The 20,082-nt window shown below is 37.9% G+C and overlaps 1 protein-coding gene across 5 annotated transcripts in view; it reads right to left on the bottom strand.

Annotated features, from left to right (window-relative positions):
• Nucleotides 1–20,082, bottom strand: part of TENM1 (teneurin transmembrane protein 1) — an 876,004-nt gene that overhangs the window by 143,170 nt on the left and 712,752 nt on the right. For all 5 annotated transcript variants that reach the window (XM_068152080.1, XM_068152079.1, XM_068152082.1 and 2 more), the window contains one exon: nucleotides 10,361–10,599. In XM_068152080.1, coding sequence (XP_068008181.1) covers nucleotides 10,361–10,599 — 239 coding nt within the window. The remainder of the gene's footprint in view (nucleotides 1–10,360; nucleotides 10,600–20,082) is intronic.

Raw genomic sequence — 20,082 nt, 5'->3', positions numbered from 1 at the left:
TCTACTAAATTCATCCTTTTATGAAGTTATAAACTAACCTTATTACCATTCATGGGGGCTGCCTACTCCACTTTGCACTGCCTTTCACTTTTTCTGCTTTCCTCTCTGACCTGAGGCACTGAAGGATGGCAGGAGGACAGCAAGACCAGATCTTATTTTAAGCATAATATAATAATACCACAGTTGTTCTATACAATTACCTAGGTATTTCTGAGAAGGGTAAATTCTTCCAAGGAAGCACTGAAGAAACTCAGCAGGGAGGACTGATGACCCAGTAAAATATGAATTGAAGATACCCCTCACAGAGGAGCTGAAACTGTCACATAAAGAGCAAAACCCAAGTAGCAGGCTTTTTAGCCACCAGCAACTTGCATTGAGCAGGATCTGCCCACAGTGGGAGCCTAAAAAGCAACATATTTTATTATCCTGAATCACAGAATAGTTTAGGTTGGAAGGGACCTTAAAGATCACCTCATTCCAACTCCCCTGTCATGGGCAAGGACAGCTTCCACTGGACCAGGCTGCTCAAAGCAACCTGGCCTTCAGCACTTCCAGGGCAAGGGCATCCGTATCTTCTCTGGGGAACCTGTTGCAGTGTCTTACCACCCTCATCATGAACAATTTATTTCTTATATCTAATCTAAATCTATCCTCTTTTAGTTTAAATCCATTATCCTTTGTCCTGTCACTACACACTCGTGTAAAATTCCCTTTCCAGACTTTTTGTAGGCCTCTGTACTCAAATGAACACTGTAGGAATTGTGTAGAAACCCCACAGACTCTCAGAAGAAACAGTGTGATCAAGAACAGGTCTTGAATTTAGAAAGTAGATTGCTTGCTTCTGCATTTGCACATACTTTAAGGAAAAAATCTCAATACAAACAGGAAACCTAGAGCCTATTATGCATTTCCTATGTGTTTGTTCACAAGCCTCCCTTGCATGCCGCAAATTCAAATTACAAAGCAGAACCCCACACCCTGAATGGGTGCTGGGCAAGGCCTTGCCAAAACTACCACGGGAAGGCGAAGCTGCCAATCTACAGTCACTAATTCCAGCTCTCTGCACTCCTGGATGACCCACTGCAGATAAATGATCCAAATCAAGCAAATGAGAGCATTTCTACTGAATTAGCGAGGTGACAGTATTGGTGACACATTTATAATTTTTCTATTTGCTTCAGGAGAAGAGAGCCAAATTTACTGAATATCCAACTACTGCTTCACCGTCAGATCTGGGCTCTGAAGACACACCACTGGACAGTAAATTCTCATTTTCCAAAAGAGTTATCAGAAGCTTAGTCTGGTATTAGTGCTTAGATCTCAAGTCAAAGACCTACTTGGACTGCTTCATATTCTATGGACCTAAAATCCTCACAGAACCATGCTGATACTTTGAAAAGGGTCTTGACCTGTGTGATAACACAGACCTAAGCTCTAATCTTTGAGGTTATTAATGCAAGACAGATTACTTCTAAGTACAGAAGGTACAAGAAAACTCAACATGCTTGACATCTCTAGAGCAGGTAGCTCTTGCCCCTGGCTTGAGCTTCCGAACATTATTATTATTTAAAGAATTAATGACAACAAAAAGGACTTATAACTAATAAATGTATGTGTCACATATACTAATGCAAATAATTATATCAGCACTCAAAACATCAGCACTAGAAGCAAAAAATAACCGCACACATCAATAAGCTTTTAGCGGTTACAAAATCATGAATATAATCTAGCTGCTTTCTTACACTACTTCCATTGTTGCTATTACTCATTTCCTAGGACAGCATACACACGTGCTACAGATGGTACATCACAAAGCAGGGACTGGATATGTAGTGCACCTTTCTCTTTACTATGTCTTTTCTAGATTACGTACACTACCCATTTTGTCACCCACTCACACCAATCTGAATAGTTTGCTTGCTTTGTCTTCCTTCAGGCTGAGGAAGAGCTGTAATTTTTCTGGTTCATGCCAAAGCTTGACAAGCCAGCAGACCTACTTCTATATCTGTTTGACAGTCAGTTTCCTCCCTGAGAAACACCAGCTGCGTTGTGGTTTTTGTCAGCCTTGGACTTCTAGGCTGTGGGAGATGACACAAGGTACTGGTAGACCAGCTTCATGTCAAAGAATGCAGAAGACTGAACAACAAAGCACATGGCTAAGAAAATGAGGTCTACTTGAATTAAACTGAGTGGCTTCTATCATTGAAGAAACCTGGTCATCTTGCAGGCTATAGCTCTTGAGTAGTTACCTTCAGTTACCATTCTAGTAATAATCGGAGCACATATACCAGAAAAGCCATTAATTCTTAGAGACACCTTGTTCAGAAGCTAACTACAGGGAATCGCAAATATTTGTTTAGCAGACACAGAGCCTTACCTTGCCTCTTCATTTCCTGTGATATTTTTCTTTTACCTGGGGTACACACAATTCCTACAAAGCTTGTGTTTCCTACAACACATGTACATCATGTTTTAAATATAGAGACGCTTCACCAAATAAGATGAAATAAAACACAAATCTCTCTCTCTCAAATCTCTTTAGAAATAAGTAGGCACGTACTGAATTTCATTAAAAACCTCAAAAGAACTTCTCTTTTGAGTCATTCTCTCTGATTTTTCTAGTGCATTTGAGGATTTTACTTTTTCCCCTTTTTACACAAAGGGCCACAATGTCATTTTCCCACAGCACAAATCCATTTGTAAGATTCTCAGCTGAATTTCCCATGTGTAGTTCCCACGTAGAAGACTCTACTCCACAGACCAACCAGAAGGTGATACCATCACTGTCCAGCTTAGGCTAGGTAAAAAGAGGAGGGCAATTCACTGTCCGATGAAGGTCTTTGCCTGTTCCTCAAAGTTCAGCCTTCCAGACTGATGTTTATACAAATAGACCTTGACTACAGACAGGAAGCTCAGTAAGAGTACCAGATCGCACCACTGTGACTAAGGACGCATTATTTGAGTTAGCTCAAAATGCCCCAGAACACAAAGACCAGCCTTTGTGATTTGCTGACAACACTGGTATTACAGAAAAAGCAAAAGATACTTAGGCTCTGTTGATCTGCTCCAGAAAAATTCTTCAAGGAGATACTCTGTATTTTGCAGCACCTAAAATATCACAGTTACCAGCAGGGTGTGCAATGTCATTGGTGAACTGCTGCAGTTAGAAGCAAAAACCAAGGACCACCAGGCACACGGAGATGAAAGAGCTTGTTATCAGCACCAGAATGGTTCACAATTGCAAATCGAGCCTGCAAGTTAGGTGGGGCAGTGTTGAATCACCAGGAGCATCAGCCCTCAACAGCCTCTCATCTGGGTCTAACTGCACCTCTCTGAAAACCGAGGGCAAATATTCTTCCTGTTGCAGCACTTAGGCTTCTTCACTTGGCATTCTTGAACTTCCAACTTGATATCTCCATTCCCTTGGGTTTCTCATCCTACCACAAAGCTCATCTGAAAAGATCTTCTTTCTTGGCTCACCTGAAGCCCCAGCACATTACCCCTTCTATCATTACACCATTACATTGCTCTGTGTTAGTTATAAATGAGTCGTATTCTGTCACGAGCGGAGTTGTACATTGCTTTCACTGAGGTCATCTGGAGGCAGGAAAATATATTTGAAGGCAAAAATGTTACCCTCTTTACGTAATGTTTGGATATGGAGCTTATATGATGGATAACAAAATGCCTATATTTCATTTAGATTTTATTAGATGTCCTTTTTTAATTCAAAGTTTCAGATAAAATTGTAACACAAAAATGGACACACTTCCCTCCCCCCCCCTTTTTTTTTTTCAACATGCATTATGGGTGTTATTACAGATGCTACATTTGCAGGAGTCTGTAGTCAGCAGAGCTAAAGAGACTGGAAGATGACACAGGATATCATGAAACTAAGCTTCTTGCTCAGTCCTCCTGCCCTGGACTGGCTGCACAGTGGAGCTGCTCAGGGTAATTTTGAATGACCTTCCTCTTAAATATAGGAGACTCTACTGGTAGTACAGAGCTTTTCTTAGTTAATTTATTATGCTTCTTAGGTAAAAAATAATTATTAGGTATAAAACAGATCTCTTGCAGAAAAAGATAAATTATTTAAAGGCCTATATCTCCTACCCTTCCCATAAATTTTCTTCGCGGAACAAAGAGATGAAAAGCTACTCTGACTTTATGCTGCCTAAGGGATTTTCTCTATCCAGAGGCAGGTTTTTGGTTGCTTCACATTATTGCTGGAAGTGAAACCAGTTGGGTCTTGTTCAGAACCAAATCTTGGGTCTTTACCTCTGAAGTAAATGGCCAGATTGCTTATTTTGATCAACATTTAAATAAACCAAACTGACACTTCCAGATAAACTAACTCAGGTCCCACAATTCTGAGACATACTTGAGTAAATATTCACAACAAATAAATAAGCAATTTATTCAGAACTTGCTTTGTAAACTGGATTAACCTACCATCTGCTACGAAGCCAATGATCTAATTTAATTTATTCTTATCTACCTTCTGTGTAAGCACAGCTTGTCAACTCCTGTGCTACACGTTTGGCAGAATATGAATAAAAGTCTTGGCTCTAGTGCAAAAGAGGCTCTCAGTAGTGAGGGGGTGTCAAAAAAGTCCCATGCAATAAGTATTTATCAACCTGCAAGATGAACTTCAGAGGACAAAAATCACCACCAATGTGAAAGTCACTCCAAATTGCTGACCTCCACTAAAGGCTTTCCTTTATCTTTCTCTGCTGTTCCCAGTTATTTTATAAAACCTCAGTAGATCATCCCGCTGAAGCCTAGACTTTAGCAGAGCTGTAACAGAGTGCATATCAGCAGCTGACTATTCTTTCTGCACCTGCTCTGTCCAAGTGCCAGAATACTATTTATTTTCTATAATTGCTAGCAGATTCTGCTTATAAAACTGGATTTCACCATGGCATCACTGTCCCAGATCCCCAATATGGGTGAAGCAATAGGAAAATACCTGAATGCAAATAAGAGTCACAATCAAAGTTCTGATCCTGACCTACAGAAGGGGTGTTCTTCTTTTGTAAGCTCATTTCATGAAGTCAATGCTTTGTCATTGTCCTCTAACCAAACCTGAAAATTTGAGACTGTTAATATTTGATTCAGTCTTTAGAATATACATATATATATATATAAATACATATATTGAACACCTAAGAATAGAAATCCTCTCCTCTCCTGCAGTCCTCCTGCTGGGATGTTTTCAAACCTGATTTCATTTATCCTTACTGAGTCATATGTTAGATTTAGGAACAAATAAAAGCTAATCTCAGACAACAGTACAATGCTGTCAGGCTTTCTCCTCAGTGTACTTAAAGATTTTTGACAATATCAAGTTTATCAGTATGACCCAGGCTCAGGCAGAGCAGACACTGTGATTTCCAGCTGTGAACCCCTGACATACCTGTCTCAGTGCGAGCTACACTGCTAAGGAGTTCGACACTTCAAAGTTGCATGTTTGCATCAGAGCTTTTATGTGTACCTGAAACATTTAGCAATGTTTACTCTCTCATGATATTTTTCATTGTAAAATGAGCATATTTTCCCCTTGAGCCTTCTCTGCATAATTTCTAGTTCTCAGAATTAAGGATTGCTATTTTTCCTACGGCTTTGTATTGTATAAAGCTATGCAAACCAATATTATAAATCTATGCACTGAGATATAGATGTCCTTCAGATTTGGTCTGGCCTTTTCCAATGTTGAAACCATCATTCCTCTACCTTGTACACAGTGTGAGAAATGACAGGTCACAATGGCAGGCAGAAGAGAGCTTTTCATTTCCTCACCCTCCATATGAATATAATTTAAGATCCAACACCCATCTCCAGTGCATACTCATAAATAGTGATAATATCATGAAGGATAGGGACAACTTCATATTCATACTTGAGAATTCATTTGTATATAAAATAGTCATTTTGTAGTCAGGCATGGTTAAGTCTAAGAACATGGGATGCAATTTGCCGAGGCACTGAACATTTGCATCTCCTGAAATCAATAGGAACCATAGGAGTTCAGCACCTTTGATCAATAGGACCAGTGATTTGCAAGTCCAAATCAGCTGCTGATAAAATGGTAAGGTATCATGGAAGAAAAACCCTACTTACTAATGGGCTAAAAATAACTGACTAGATGAGCAGCCACATCAAATATTGTATTGTACTTAGAGAAAATGGCATGGTGCTGGAAAATTACAGAAAAAGTATTGTATTTCTTATTCTAGCTCTTGGATTTGCCTTGTTTATTCCTAAACTTTTACTCAGATTTATTTTTTAATTACCGATGGTTTCTTGGCTTTCTATGACAAGGAGATTAAAAATCCAGAATATTTACTGTACCCATTCCACAATGGTAGCCTATTTTATACTCTTTATAGTGACACAGGCCAACAGATGACCAGAGTGACACAACTATTGGCTGCATTGAATCAAACAGGTATGTTCTTGTCTTTCTTGAATTAACTTGGGGTCTACATTATAGCCTTTGGACATTGGTAGGTACACAGCATCTGCTACTCCTCAACTTAACTTACCATATAAAATAAACTATTTAAAAAGTAACAGAAATTCCAGTTTTACTTTTCCATACTTTCCTTTTGCAAGATGCCATCCTGGTAAATATCTAGGCCTAGACTAGTGACATGGATGCAGCTCAGTCCTTTCAAACACCTCATGCCAAAGCAACATACAGTCACCACACAGCTAGGGATCTATCCATTTCTATTTTGTAATCAAAACCCAAAGAACTTTAAGGTAACTTGATTTCAATAATTTCCCCCCTAGGACTCTTTCTCTTAAAATTTGAGCACTCATTTGCATAAATCTTTAAAACACATATGACTCATATGCCCTTCAGACACAGTGAGGGCTAGAAGGCAGATTCTGCCCCTTTCAGGTTGCTGTCTGAAGAGCAGATAACTTGTTTTCCCTTTTCAGCCTTTTACTCCACTGGCAATTTCACTCTGCCTTACCCAAAGGCTGTGCTCACTTCTCACAGCCATGACCAGGCTCTCAGGAGCTGCTGGTGAAATTGCTGCACCCCTGATGCACTGATGACACGCACCAACATAACCTCTCTGGTGGGTACCCCAATTGCTCACACCTGCCTCACTGTCCTCTTTGTAGGAAAATGAAGCAGTTGTGCCCCAGACTGCCAGGAGTGCACCCCAGTTCTCAACATATATGAAAACACAGAAGGAAAATAAAAGTATATCTGCCTTTATTCAATAGAAAATTCTTCTATATAGCTAGAATGTGGAGACCAAGCATCCATTTTATGAAATAATTATTTTTAACAATTATGACTTTTGTACCTATTCACAGAAATCACTCCTGTTGAAGTGAAAATATGTGTCTTACTTGATAAAGTAAATATTGTGACTAAAGATTTTCAATAAATCAGCTGTTACACAACATTTACAGGGTTCTACAATTTCCTTACTATCCACTTAAGAGTAAAATTTATTTCTAAAAGGACCAAACAATAATCACGGTGATTACAGGCCAAAAGTGAAAACATGGAGGGAAAAAAAGGGGTTTTAAAATTAACTAGTAGTTCAAAGGACTGAAAATACAATTCTCAAGTAAATGTCTCTCCACTGAGATTGAATCTCACTGATAACAGGGAAAGACTGAAAAATAAAAGAACAAAACCTTTTGGTAACTTCACCTTTAGATTGAAACCACAGCTTACAGCACTCTGGGACAGACCTTTGTTTCAAACATAAGAGCCACTTGCAAAATCTGATGTGGAATGACCTTTGGGTTACTTTGGGAATGTTCTGACTTGAGGCTGAGACCTGGGTCTATTTTTGACAGTAACATGTAGTTCATGCATCAAACAGCAGTACAAGATACTTGAGAAAGTACATCTAAGTTATTAGATAAGGGGAAGAAAAAGCTTAATGTTAAATTGTGATCTACATTCATTTGGCTTGAAATTGCAGCTCACTATAAACTGATGCAGACGACGGCATAAACCGCAATGATGAAAAGGATTTTGCCTTTACAAAGTCTCTCATTATTCTTCAGTAACAACCACTGATTTGCTCTTAGGTTAAGTTTAATCCTGAAACTGAGTTTTGTTTTGCAATTTTCACCTGAGTCTGCAGTCATTGCTCAGGCACAACTCCCTCTGACATGAAGAAAACCTGCTTGGAGTGAAGACTGAGGGAACCTGAATCATGGTGAGCAAAGAGAATACTTGAGGGAGTGAATTTTAACCAGAGTGTTACATACAGTCTGATTTTGTATATTCAATGACTCTTATTCAAAACATGTACATTTAATTTTTTTTATGTGAAAAGATATGCAAATATGAAACCCTACAAAGCAAGTGAACTTTGAATATAGTTTATATGGTATTATTCATACTTAACAAAAGGGAAAGAACTAAGTACCTGACTCATAAGAATAGACCATGTGCTTATTTAAATATTGAACCAACCAGACACGGGCAGCATGACCACCAGTTTGGAAGAAGCTAACTAATACTACTTAAATCTGTAGGAAAGCTTATGCAACTGGGAAGTTCCTGGGGCAAACAAAAACAAATAAAGACATCTTGGAAAATTTTCCCAATTAGAATCCCTGGATCAGAGATCTGTATTTTGCTATAGAAAACATAAGTAGAACTATTAACAATTTATAAAATGCAAAGATATCTTCATTTCACCTAGGTCTGCCCAACTTAAGGAAACACATTACACCTTTATGTAACCAGGTTAAGATGAAGACAGCCATGTCTGGAGGAAATTCATGTAGTGCTTTTTAATTCATAGTGACATGGAGTGCTTGCAGCCTTCCCAGGCTGATGACATGCAGCAGTAGATCTCTAGAAAGTCAAAAAAATTTCAGTGGCAGACTGAAATCTAAGCAGGGATAAAGCAAGCAGTTCTTCATCCAGATACAATCTAAATGGTGTGGGTGGGATATATATAGCAAACAGATGAGGCTGCAAAAATTATACAGCCAGTCCTAACTGAGGGCATATGCTCACCAGCTGTTATCTAAAGCTGCAATTAATGTACCTTACTAGATCCTCAGGTGCTTTCAAGTAATTGTACACCATGAATACTCAAATCTGCTTTCCCATATGCATTAGATAAGCATGTTGAAAAACCTCTCTCCTCATGAGCATCCCACTGACAGGAACCAGAACATTGTCACTAAGGGACAGCAAAAGCCCAATGGAAACTAAAAATGACTGAAATGGCAATAATTTTCACTATGAAGCATTTATTTAGGAAATGTGGCAAAATCAGAGGCCACTTATTTGTACTTGTACTTCTGTACCAAGAACAATCCACTCTTGCAGACAAATTCAATTACTCCCATTTAAACAGTAAGATGTTGGGGATACACTGGCTCCTGCCCACCTGCAAACTGGCAACTAGATCAACAACACAAGAGTGCGTGTCAGAAAGTGCATTACACAAGCAAAAATTAATGACATTTCCTTTTGCTTAGAAAAGCCACAGTCACATTCTAAGATTTTACATAATGAATGTTTTCTAGCATTTTTCAGTTCAGACTGAGAGACCAATGTGGCAATTAACATTCAACCAAAATGTTATATAGCAAGGCACATAGACTTGCCCTCCCTGTACGATTGTAAACATGCTGCCTCCGAGTCCACCTCCAATATATCCACCTAGAAATAAAAAAGTGCTTCTAGCTACTTTGATAAATCCTGCCAATCTATCATGCTAACAAAACTACAAAGTTACAAAGATGAGTTTGAAATGAAGTAACTGTACTTCAACCTATGTAACATTTTTCTGACACATAAATTCAGTAAAGAGACAGCAATATGTCTCTTAGAACGCATGGTGTAAAATACCACATATGCTTAGAGACAGCTGTCATTCTTGCAATGATATAGAATTAAGAGGAAAACCAGAGAGATTTAAATTGTGGCCAGACTGAAGAAATGCAATGAAGGTAGCAAGGTAAAATACAGGTAAGTGTTACCAGTCTTTCCTGAGCAATTCTTTAAGAGCAACAATGTCACAAGGCTTAATGCAAAAATCAAATGTTTAATTTAAGAAAAATATCACAGCAATTAAAATCAGTAGGAGTCCTCTGCTAGTATAAACATGTCATCTTCCATAATATTTCTTTCTCTATTAGGCAGCATCTAGGTTAACAGAGTAGAACGTTAATGAGAATTCCGTGTCACATTCAACCTCTGGCCAACCTAGCATTTTGTTTGCCAGAATTTACAAAGCACCCAATGGCAAACATTACTAGTAAAACATGATTTGTATTAGTGGAAAAGCAAGCAAGACAAGAGGACAGAAAAGGTAGAGAATAATTCAGCACAGAAAAGAAAAGAGAGGCTTACCGATAACATAGGCTAGCAACAGCGCCAGGGTGACTGTGATGGCAGTGGCACTCAAAGCAGTGCACTTCCAGTTGCAGCACCTGTAAGGTTTGTTAAAAGTGAAGGCAGGTCTGGAAAAGGTACTTCTAGGAAGAGGCCTAGGAGGTGGAGAGTAAACAGTATTGGATGTTAAAGGATAGTTCTGACTGGCTGCGCTGAAGATAGCTGAAGACCCAGATCCATGTTTAAATAGGAAATGCCTATGAAAAGAAGACAAAGAACCATGTTGTAAAATCCGCTTTGTAAGGTAAGAAGTGAAAGGAACTCTATAAGCACTGCATAATAAACACTGCATGTATTCTCAGAAAACAGCAAAGACAGGCAAATCTGCATTTGAATGCCCTCCATAATGCAAGATTCTAACCACCCCACAAGATTTCCAGCAAATTTTAGTGAGACAATATAATGTAAGTGAATTCTAAACTATCCTCCCAGTGAGTCACAGGAAAGCGGAGGAAAGGTTATTGCTCAGTACAGTACCTGAGGGTCCTTCAAGACAAGCAGCCCTTGTGTGCCTTGTTACACAGGGCGTGCCCGAGACCCGGGCATTGTTGCCAGCAGAACCCACTCTATGCAAAAACACATCACTGTGTTTATCTCACCAAGAACACAAAAAACCATGCAGAGGCCACTGCCACTCTGAGTATTTATTTTTACTATGGATTCTCTCCATAATTAAGGAAATAAGAAAGAAAGGAAAAAAAAAAAAAAGAGAGAAAGGTGACTACTTAGCAGAAAATCTTCAAGGCTAATTCATCCTGAAGGACTGCAGTTACTGTATAGGTGAGTACAAGCTCTTCAGCATTTTTTAATTGAGCTACTGTGAGAGCAGCTTTTCTTCAAATGCTTCTGCCGACTGTGGTGATTTTCAAACATACTAAGAAAGAATTAATTTGGAAACCTATTTCAGCGTATTTTGGAGGACTGATTGCCTTCAAGAAAAATAGCAAAGACCTACGTTAACACCAAAAAGAAGGTACAGGAGCGTGCCTTGCAGAACAGGCTTTGGTGCAGAAATGCAGAGTGGCTGTCTATAGGAAGGTGGGTGGTTTTTCAGGACCGGCAAGTGCTCTCCAAGAGAATGTGGGAAAGGGTGTTTAATCTTAAACAAATTATTGTGCTGTGTGCTCAGAAATTGTGGCAAAAAAGGTCACATTCAAGGCTGACCACACCTTTCTTTTGGAAACACCAACTTTCTTTGGGCCTTTATGCAAGTAAGCAAGCTTCCTCATCAGTGCACTCTTTTCTGAGAGTGCACATTTAAATCTCATGCCACAGCATGCACCCAAAGAAACTTAGAGCATCCCAGTGCTCCTCTGTCTGATGCCATGAGGTCTGAGCTGAGAAAGCAAGGGAAGGGGCACTGATACTACACAGCTTGCAAGAGCAAGGACTGTCTTGGTCACAGGGCTGCCACTAGAACAGTGGTTGAGCCTGAATCTCTGTAGCTTTTCTATTGACTTTCTCAACTCAGGAAGGCATTTCTTAGAGAACAGCATTCAACTCTCCTGAGCTTGCCACCTCTTTGCTTTGGGAGCCAGACACTGATGTGAAGCAATGACCCTCTTGCAGTTCAGGTGCTTTGCACTGTGTTCTGTCTATATGAACTCCTTGCCGAGTTAGGGCATCTCTCACTGTGGCTGCCCTTAATTCCCATACAACCCATTTTTCTGTTCTTCCACCAGCTGAGACATGTGAAATTGCTTTGTGGACCCCAGGCAAGCTCTATCATCACTTATGCTGGGGGTGCATGCTGCTGTCATTGTTTCTGCCTGAACTGAAGGAGGATCTTGTATTTAGAATCGCATGGCACTATGATAACTGCAAAAAAGCCACAGACACACTTCACAGTGAAGTTAACCAGCCAATATTGACATGGTCCAGAATCTCCCCAAATGTACCTTTACACCTTCAGCAAAACAAAAGTTGGGTACATAGATGGATTGATCAACCACTCCATGCTGGTAGAATTTATTTGATGAGTTCACAGCAGGATGTACACAGGATCAAACACTCAAGAGTATGAAATGTGATTATGCTGTGACATTTCACTTTAAGACTATTGTAAATACATGTCCCTGAAAAGGTAATTGCTAAAATGGTGTAATGAGTGTGATACTATGTATTTCCATTATAAGATTTTAAAAGAAAGGTTAGAGTTCTCAAAAGGCCAGGTTGTAGAAAATAAGAAGATATTAGAGAGCAGTTTTATCTTGTAGAAGGCCTTTTATTCAGGCAGTTACATAAAAAAAGAAGGTAAATGAGGATATTGGCTAGTTTGCATTACAGCCTATGGTGTCTACATGTCAAGAGTCTTTTGACAAATCACCACAATGAAATTTTTGTGTTGCTTATGTTAAGTACTAGTTATTCCTGCTTTATACTAGGTAAAGAGCAGACAGGCATTGTATTAGACAAAACATTCTACTTTTCTTTCCCAGTGAATTTCAAAGTCATCGATTTATATATCCTATAGGTGGCAATGCTATAAACATGGTTACATTACCTGTAATGCTCAAAAATTCTAAACTCAAATACAGTAAAATAATAAATTCAAATGAAGTAATGTGCCTGTCTACATGACTACATAAATCTTCCTTCACATCAGACCATGAGAATATAGGTGGTTATTTTGGCACTGATGCTTCACTGTCACACATGAAAGCTTCTGCAAGTATGTGAAGCTTTACTTTTCAGACAGCAGTTAACAAGAGACATTGGCATTTAAGCTTTTGGAAGGAAAGAACATCACAGTAAAATTCCTACTGATTCTTTAGATGTAGAAAATGTTATTATATATAAAACATATACATATATAAAACATGTACATATCTGTAAATTACACACACAGGTACACACACAATATATATAAAACCAGTCAAGAGTTCTTTACTTGCTTTACATTACCAAGACATAATGATAAACCCCTATTTATTAGGTAAATTATCATTTAACTTTTTAATTACAGCAAAATAGTCTGATATTGGCAGTATTGATTGTCATTTATTGTGTGCAGATCAAAGATATAAGAGATGAAGGGAAGGAAATGCTGAATTGAAAGTTACTATTAAAGCTCTAACAGCTTTGCAATGAATAGCCAGGAATAATTTCATTCTCTTGCACAGGGCTTTACAAATGTGGCTTTGCAGCCTGATGGTAAAATGCTAGTGTGCAGAGGGATTTCTTTATTAACAGAAGAGCGCACAGAAGCTGGATCCAGCTCAGACCCTTTTAGATAGATGACTCCATTCATACAGAAGAGAATTCACATAGTTCTGACTTGTAATAAGGCAATCCTACACTGAAACTGAGCTGCTAGTGATGTCAGGAAAAAGTTCAAAATCACCATTGTTTATTCCTTCCATTTTTCAGAGAGTATACCAAGTATGCAAAGATTTCTATAGAATTTGGAAAACAGTAGTAGCACAAAGACAGATTTCAAAAGCTAGACTCTGACTATGTTCTCATAAACTCAGACGACTCATCTGTCTGAGCACACGTTCCCAAAGGACCTTAGGACAAGCTAAACTGTTGCTATCAATTCCATAAAATCAGGTGTTCTCTCTAAAGAGCAAACCAATAAAAACTGCAGTTCAAAAGTTTAGATGCGATTGCAGCCTGGTGTGCGCTGAAATATTTTATCTAAGAGAAAAGCTAAGGCTTATTTTTGTAAACTGGGAACACAAGAAAAAACAGAGAATTATAAAGATGATTGATAAGATCACTTGTTCCAAGTGAGGGGAACTCCAAATGTTCAGAAAAATGTCAAAAACATCCTTGAAGAAGATGATAACGTTCCCTTGAAAAGATAAACACAGAACACAATCAAGAAGGCATTTGTTTGTGAAAGCAAAGTCACTTATTATTACACTGATCATTCTAATGCATAAATAAATAAATATTAAAGACTCAGCAATAATTTCACATGTAGAAGAGGCAGTTGAAAAACATTCCCTGCTCAAGGTAATCATAATATCTGTTTGCCTGCTTATCATCAGTTCATCTCTACAAATGTCAAACTGTTGAAATGTGAATCCTCTCAAGCCTAGTTGACTGGAGGAAAAGATTCCACACACTGTAAAAATTGGGATGGAACAACCTTTCCTTTCTCCCTCCCCCCAAACCTAATAAAACCAGCAAAAGCTCCTGCTTCTGAACTCAGCTCTTTGTCCTCTCTAAGCTGGTCTAGACACTCATGCAGCATAGCACATGGTGGCTAATGAAGCAGAACTGGCTGATCAATAGTCAAGTCTAAGCCTGGCCTAAGTCACTGACATGCCAGTAAAGAGGTAAGGTGTGAGGGAAGGGAGTTATTGGATGGTTCATGTGACAAGGCATAAAAATTAGATCTTTCAGTCCTACGGAACTCACAGTAGTTTCATGTGGATCACCTAAGTATTCTTGTTCAACTTCAAGAGGAATGGATATAACTCCAAGTGTGCAGTTCATACAAAAATGATGAATTCTCAGCTAGGAGAATGTTAGAGAACAGGATTTCATATCTTTCTTTACACCCTTCTCTAGCAAGACGTTTTGTTATGTACTTTTGGTCTTTTTTCTGGAATGGTAATTTAAGGCTTATAAAAGGTACACATGAAGCAACATCCCAACTAAATTCCCATGGCAACAACATAATACTATTACAGAAACCAGATTTATCCCACACAGAATTCCTTCATTTAATTCCAAGAAAATGTTTTCATATCCTAGGACTGCAGTAATGTCCCTTAACTTTATCAAGGGCTTGATACCACTTCCGTCAGTCCTGTGAAGTTACCCTGTGCCTAGCATTTGTAGGTCTAGAAGTCCACCTTCATTTGTCCCTAAAATGTTTCTCTTTATTTTCATTAAAAGCTACAGGTTTGTAAGAGGAAAAAATTAAGAACAAAAGCAAATTTGAAATCAAACCAGTGGGTGAGCTAGCACAAACATGACCTTGCAATACCTTGGCCAAAAAATGACTCTGGATAAACTGAGCAGGAACACATCTTTACTTGTGTATGTTTCACATTCCAGACAAAATTACCTAAGCTGTGACAAATTGCTGCCTAGCTGTGTGATAATGAAACTACAAAGGCTTCAGCTCAATCATTTCAGTTTTTCAACTTCTTTTCAACCAAATCCTATAACTGCATATAATATATGTAACCGTATATCCATACCAATGTTTAACTGGGCATTTGAAGTAATTCTTTTAGATGCCAACAGAAATGCAAAGGGAATCTTAAGAGGCATATTAATGGAAAGTTAATAAGGATTCTGATTTTTGGCATAGCCTCAAAATATATAAAGACAGTAGCCAAGAAGGATTTCTACCTGATATAGTTGCCTACCTACTTCAGCAAACATCAACATAACCATGGGAACAAGAATTCTTATGGGTTTAGATTTATTTTATCACTTCATTTTTACATACATAATTGAAATATTTTTGAAACCCCCTAGAGATCTGTCTTTGGGAATAGCATTGCTTTGTTAAAATTTCTTCTTTGAGCTGGACTTGACTTTCGAATCCTTCACGTTGATGCTTCCCTTTATTCCCTCACGGGTTTTTTTACATAGTGCTTGAAAAATACAGCCCTGTGACCCTGGATGTAAAAGGATATAAAAAGGATCTGTATCCTTTACTTTTCCCTTCAGTACAGAACAACGAATGACATGATGCTGACTCACTTTTTGTTATTGCTGCAGGAAATCTAAGCCTGCTAACCAGGTGACTACACTTTCAAGTCCTTGGCACAAAGCTGGGATGATAATTTTATATATATATATAGGACAATGCCAAAAGTAGTCAAGAACAGCTTATAAAATGGAAAAGTTGTCCAAAATACAACTGCCTTCTCATTTCATTGTCTATTTATTGGTGGAAAAAACCCAACAAACCACAAAAAAAACAACCCAAAAAACCAAAATACCACAAACCAAAAGCTACCACACAGGGGCCCTAGATTTAGTCCTGTATAGATCGGTGTGGGCTTTATTATTATAGTGCATGGAGACATTGCTACATGACTCCAGTACTTTTCAGAAGCACTTTTCTGTGGCTTAGAACTTTCCTTTAGCACCAGTACTCATGAGGGCTGAGTAAAGCACATCAATGCACACGGAGATTTGTGGGCTAAGGAAGGAATAAGGTTGCAGTTTGCTCTCATTTTTTTTTCCTCAGTAAATTTGAGATGGAAAACTAGTACAATAGTAGTTACAACAATATGTACAGAATAAAGAATATTTATGTAGTATTTGCAGAGAGTTTTGAAACTATGAATCAAGAAGTGTAAAAATGACAATATTATGATTTTGTTGCTTATATTTTGTGGCTAGAAGCATGACTTAAAACAAGGAAAGGAATGAGATGAACTGAAGTAGTTGTACCATAGTACTCTTTGTCGTGAATTTCCTTTTGTGGGTATTCATGAATATTCTAACTGACTTTTATAACTAGCATTTGAGTCTGCTTCCAAATACCTATACTAAAGCCAAGTAGCACAGGCTACTGTGACAAATAACACAAATTTTACTTGACAAGAGATGCATCACACTAACTATGTGAATACTACTTAGTCTTCCAAACCCAATTTCCTACAAGTAGCTATCCAGGGAATAGAGACACATTTCTGGGCACTAACATCACACACACCTAGGTGATCTTCTTGGAAACGAAAGCATAGAATGTTCTGCATATCTCTGACCCTTTCTCATAGTCTTTGTTTTCCAATTCAGCACAGACATTTTGTATTAGCCTTTAATTATCTTTCTCTTTCAAAATGTATATTCAATCTGCTTGTGGTTTTGTAAATGAAAACACTGTGTTTCATAGAAAGCTAATAGGATGCTTGCTTATTGCTGGCCATAAAATAAAAGCATGTCTTTACTTTCAGCATTACTGTTCCATTATTCAAAATAATGAATGAAAAGTTTCTGCAGCATGACTATTCAAGTTACTGTATTAAGCTTGCATAAAACCCTCTCACACATACAAATACTACCCTGCTATTCCAGGGAAGCCCACACCAGAGCTTCTCCCAAAGGAAAAAAAAAACCACCAGTAGAGTATATGAACCATTTAAATTGTTATATTATCCTTAGTGAATGGGTCTCAAATTATTCAAAAGAAGGACCCTCAAGTGCCATTGCTGCTGACATGAAAGCTGTTTTTCACTGTAGCTGATGAATGTTTATATTTTTATTTCCATAAAAGATGCTTTCATTCCCGCATTATTAAATTTAAGGTCATATTTACAGCTTTTATTTTAAGTTCATGGTCATATTTACAGTTTTCAATTTATCTTTTACAATTCAGAAGTCTTAAATATCTTCAGATCGTTTCTGCTGTGCAGTGGGACTTGGACTGAATTTAAAACCCTTGCCTTGTGTCTGTTTTTAATATAGTCAGCCTCTCTATAGGTTAGATTTATTGTTTAATTAGGTACAAAATCACAAAATACAAGTGAATGGTGTAGTAGAAAATACTGACCAACACAATTTGAAGAAAAGTTCATAAAGGAAGCCCTCCCCTTTATTTACTCCTGGAATAACCATAACTCTGGTGATTTAACTCAGGAATAGGTTCCGTTGCAAACAAGTTCCTAATGAATTGCGCTGCTCAAGCAGTCATTGTCTCCGTGCTTGGTGGTTTATGACCATTAACACCTGTGTGCCTTGGGAGCTGTAAAAACCTTTCTGTTTGCTATGGAAACCTTGAACTGGGGAAAAGGAAAACACAAAAGATCTATCTGTATCTCTGCATGGGGGGCAAGATTGAGGGGATACTAAAATTAAGAAAATAAGAAAAGATAAACCTTCTGAGTACTCACTGAACAGTGTATATTTATATGTACAACTTCACTTCATTATTTCTGCTTTCAGCTCTGCTCCAGATTAAACAAAGTGTGCATGTACAATGCTTTGTGTGATTTGAAAGGCTATTAATGTACTTTCTGAAGAGCACAAAAAAAGACGAGCTTGAGTAAAGAAAAACAAAAAAGAATCAAAACAAGGAAAAAACATAGTACAGAATAAATCTTTTGATATGTGATAGCTGTCCAGAAGTCCCCTATACTGAACAGAAATATGATGATATTTATATGAAAACAGAAGTGCAGATAGTCTTAAACATGCACCTTAAATAACTACATAATACAGAAAGGAATGACTCCATCTGTATGGTGAATGAACTTCTTGAACTCTAAAACTCTCAGAGTTTTAAAGTGTTTAGAGCCACAATCAAACTTTAGCACACCGAAATATTGCTGAATAACTAAAAATAGCTTGATTTGAACCCCAAATACTTCTCTTACTATTCTAGTACTTCGAAGTTTCATATAAATTAATGATAATTGAATCTCAGGTTCATGGTCTGGTAACTCACTGTCCCCTTAGAGGAGCTATTACCATGGTGATAAGATTGCTTAAATTAAGCTGTCTTTTTCCACAGTACTTGGCTCATTGCCAGTGCAGTGAAGGGAGATTTCAGTCCATTCAGCACAGCATTAACCTTACTGCCAACACTGCTAAATGGGTTAGAGGACCTAGAAAGAAATCTTATCTAAAAAAGGAAGGAACAAGCAAATAAGTTAAATACTCAAGCACAAAACAGGCCTAAAAGAACCCACTTTGAAACAAAAAAAATCAAAATCCAGTAAGACTGAAAATGTAAAAATTCTAATGCTTGAGTAACCTAAATGCAAAACTTTGTTTAAAGTAATTGTGCCCAATGGTTTATCCATTAAGGAACTGTTACAGACTCTAGGGAGGACCAGAATTAATGTCATGTGAAAATCCCTATTTAACATCTGTGTGAGTTTATATTATTATTTGGGAATTTGACTGAAGTGGGAAAATATACAGCAAACACTAGAAAAAAAACCACCCAAAACCACACACACACAAAAACCTCCAAAACCCCAAACCATAAAAAACAGGTGAGATACAAAAACAAATAGTGAGTCAGCTAACAGGGCACGGATAAAATGAAAAACCCTCCTTTGAATTGTCAGGGTTTAATACACACTCCATAAAAAGCAGTAAGCTATGTTCAGATGGGGCTGTCAGAGATAATGACAATGTATTACACTGTAAATCATAAGATTTGAAACACTAGAGCAAAGTATCTGGGAAACCTGAAAAAACAATTATTTTAGTGGAAAGAAGGGAATAGGCAATAGTTTCCAAGTACTTTATGCTGGGGGAGAAGAAAAAAAGATCAATTTATATAAGAGCCAAATAACATCATTCTGAAAAAAGAGAATCAATGCTTCCTGTGTTTTTATGTGGCGTGAGAGATACTTGCAGTCTTTTTTTTTTAAGCAATACTTAGAAATTATTTTTCTGTGTGACAATGAAATTACTGCATGCCCATAAGTCATTTTAATAATGACTACCTTTTTCCCAAACCTCTGTGTGCATACACAGAGAGGCTGCACCGACATTTGCTGTGCTGAAGGCGGCGCCACAGTTGGCAGTGTGAGCTGTTTCACCTCCTTACAAGTACAGGTCTTCTCCAGTTCCTTCATCAACAGCTGCCCTGTGACATGCCCTATGAAGTTTCAAAGGTGTTCCTAATTCTTATTTTCATTTGGTTTGCTTATAATAAGAATAATTGCTGGAGTTAGGGTACTGGCCACGGCAATGATGTACACCTAGACTCTATTTTTGGCTTTGCCAGAAGCCCTCTCAACTTCAAC

This window comes from Melanerpes formicivorus, unplaced genomic scaffold (assembly GCF_026170545.1).
Source record: "Melanerpes formicivorus ecotype bairdi unplaced genomic scaffold, bMelFor1.0.p_v2 SCAF_22, whole genome shotgun sequence".
In the NCBI taxonomy this organism is placed as follows: Eukaryota; Metazoa; Chordata; class Aves; order Piciformes; family Picidae; genus Melanerpes; species Melanerpes formicivorus.
The sequence above is the reverse complement of the archived record's forward strand: the minus strand, read 5'-3'. Positions and strand labels throughout refer to the sequence as shown.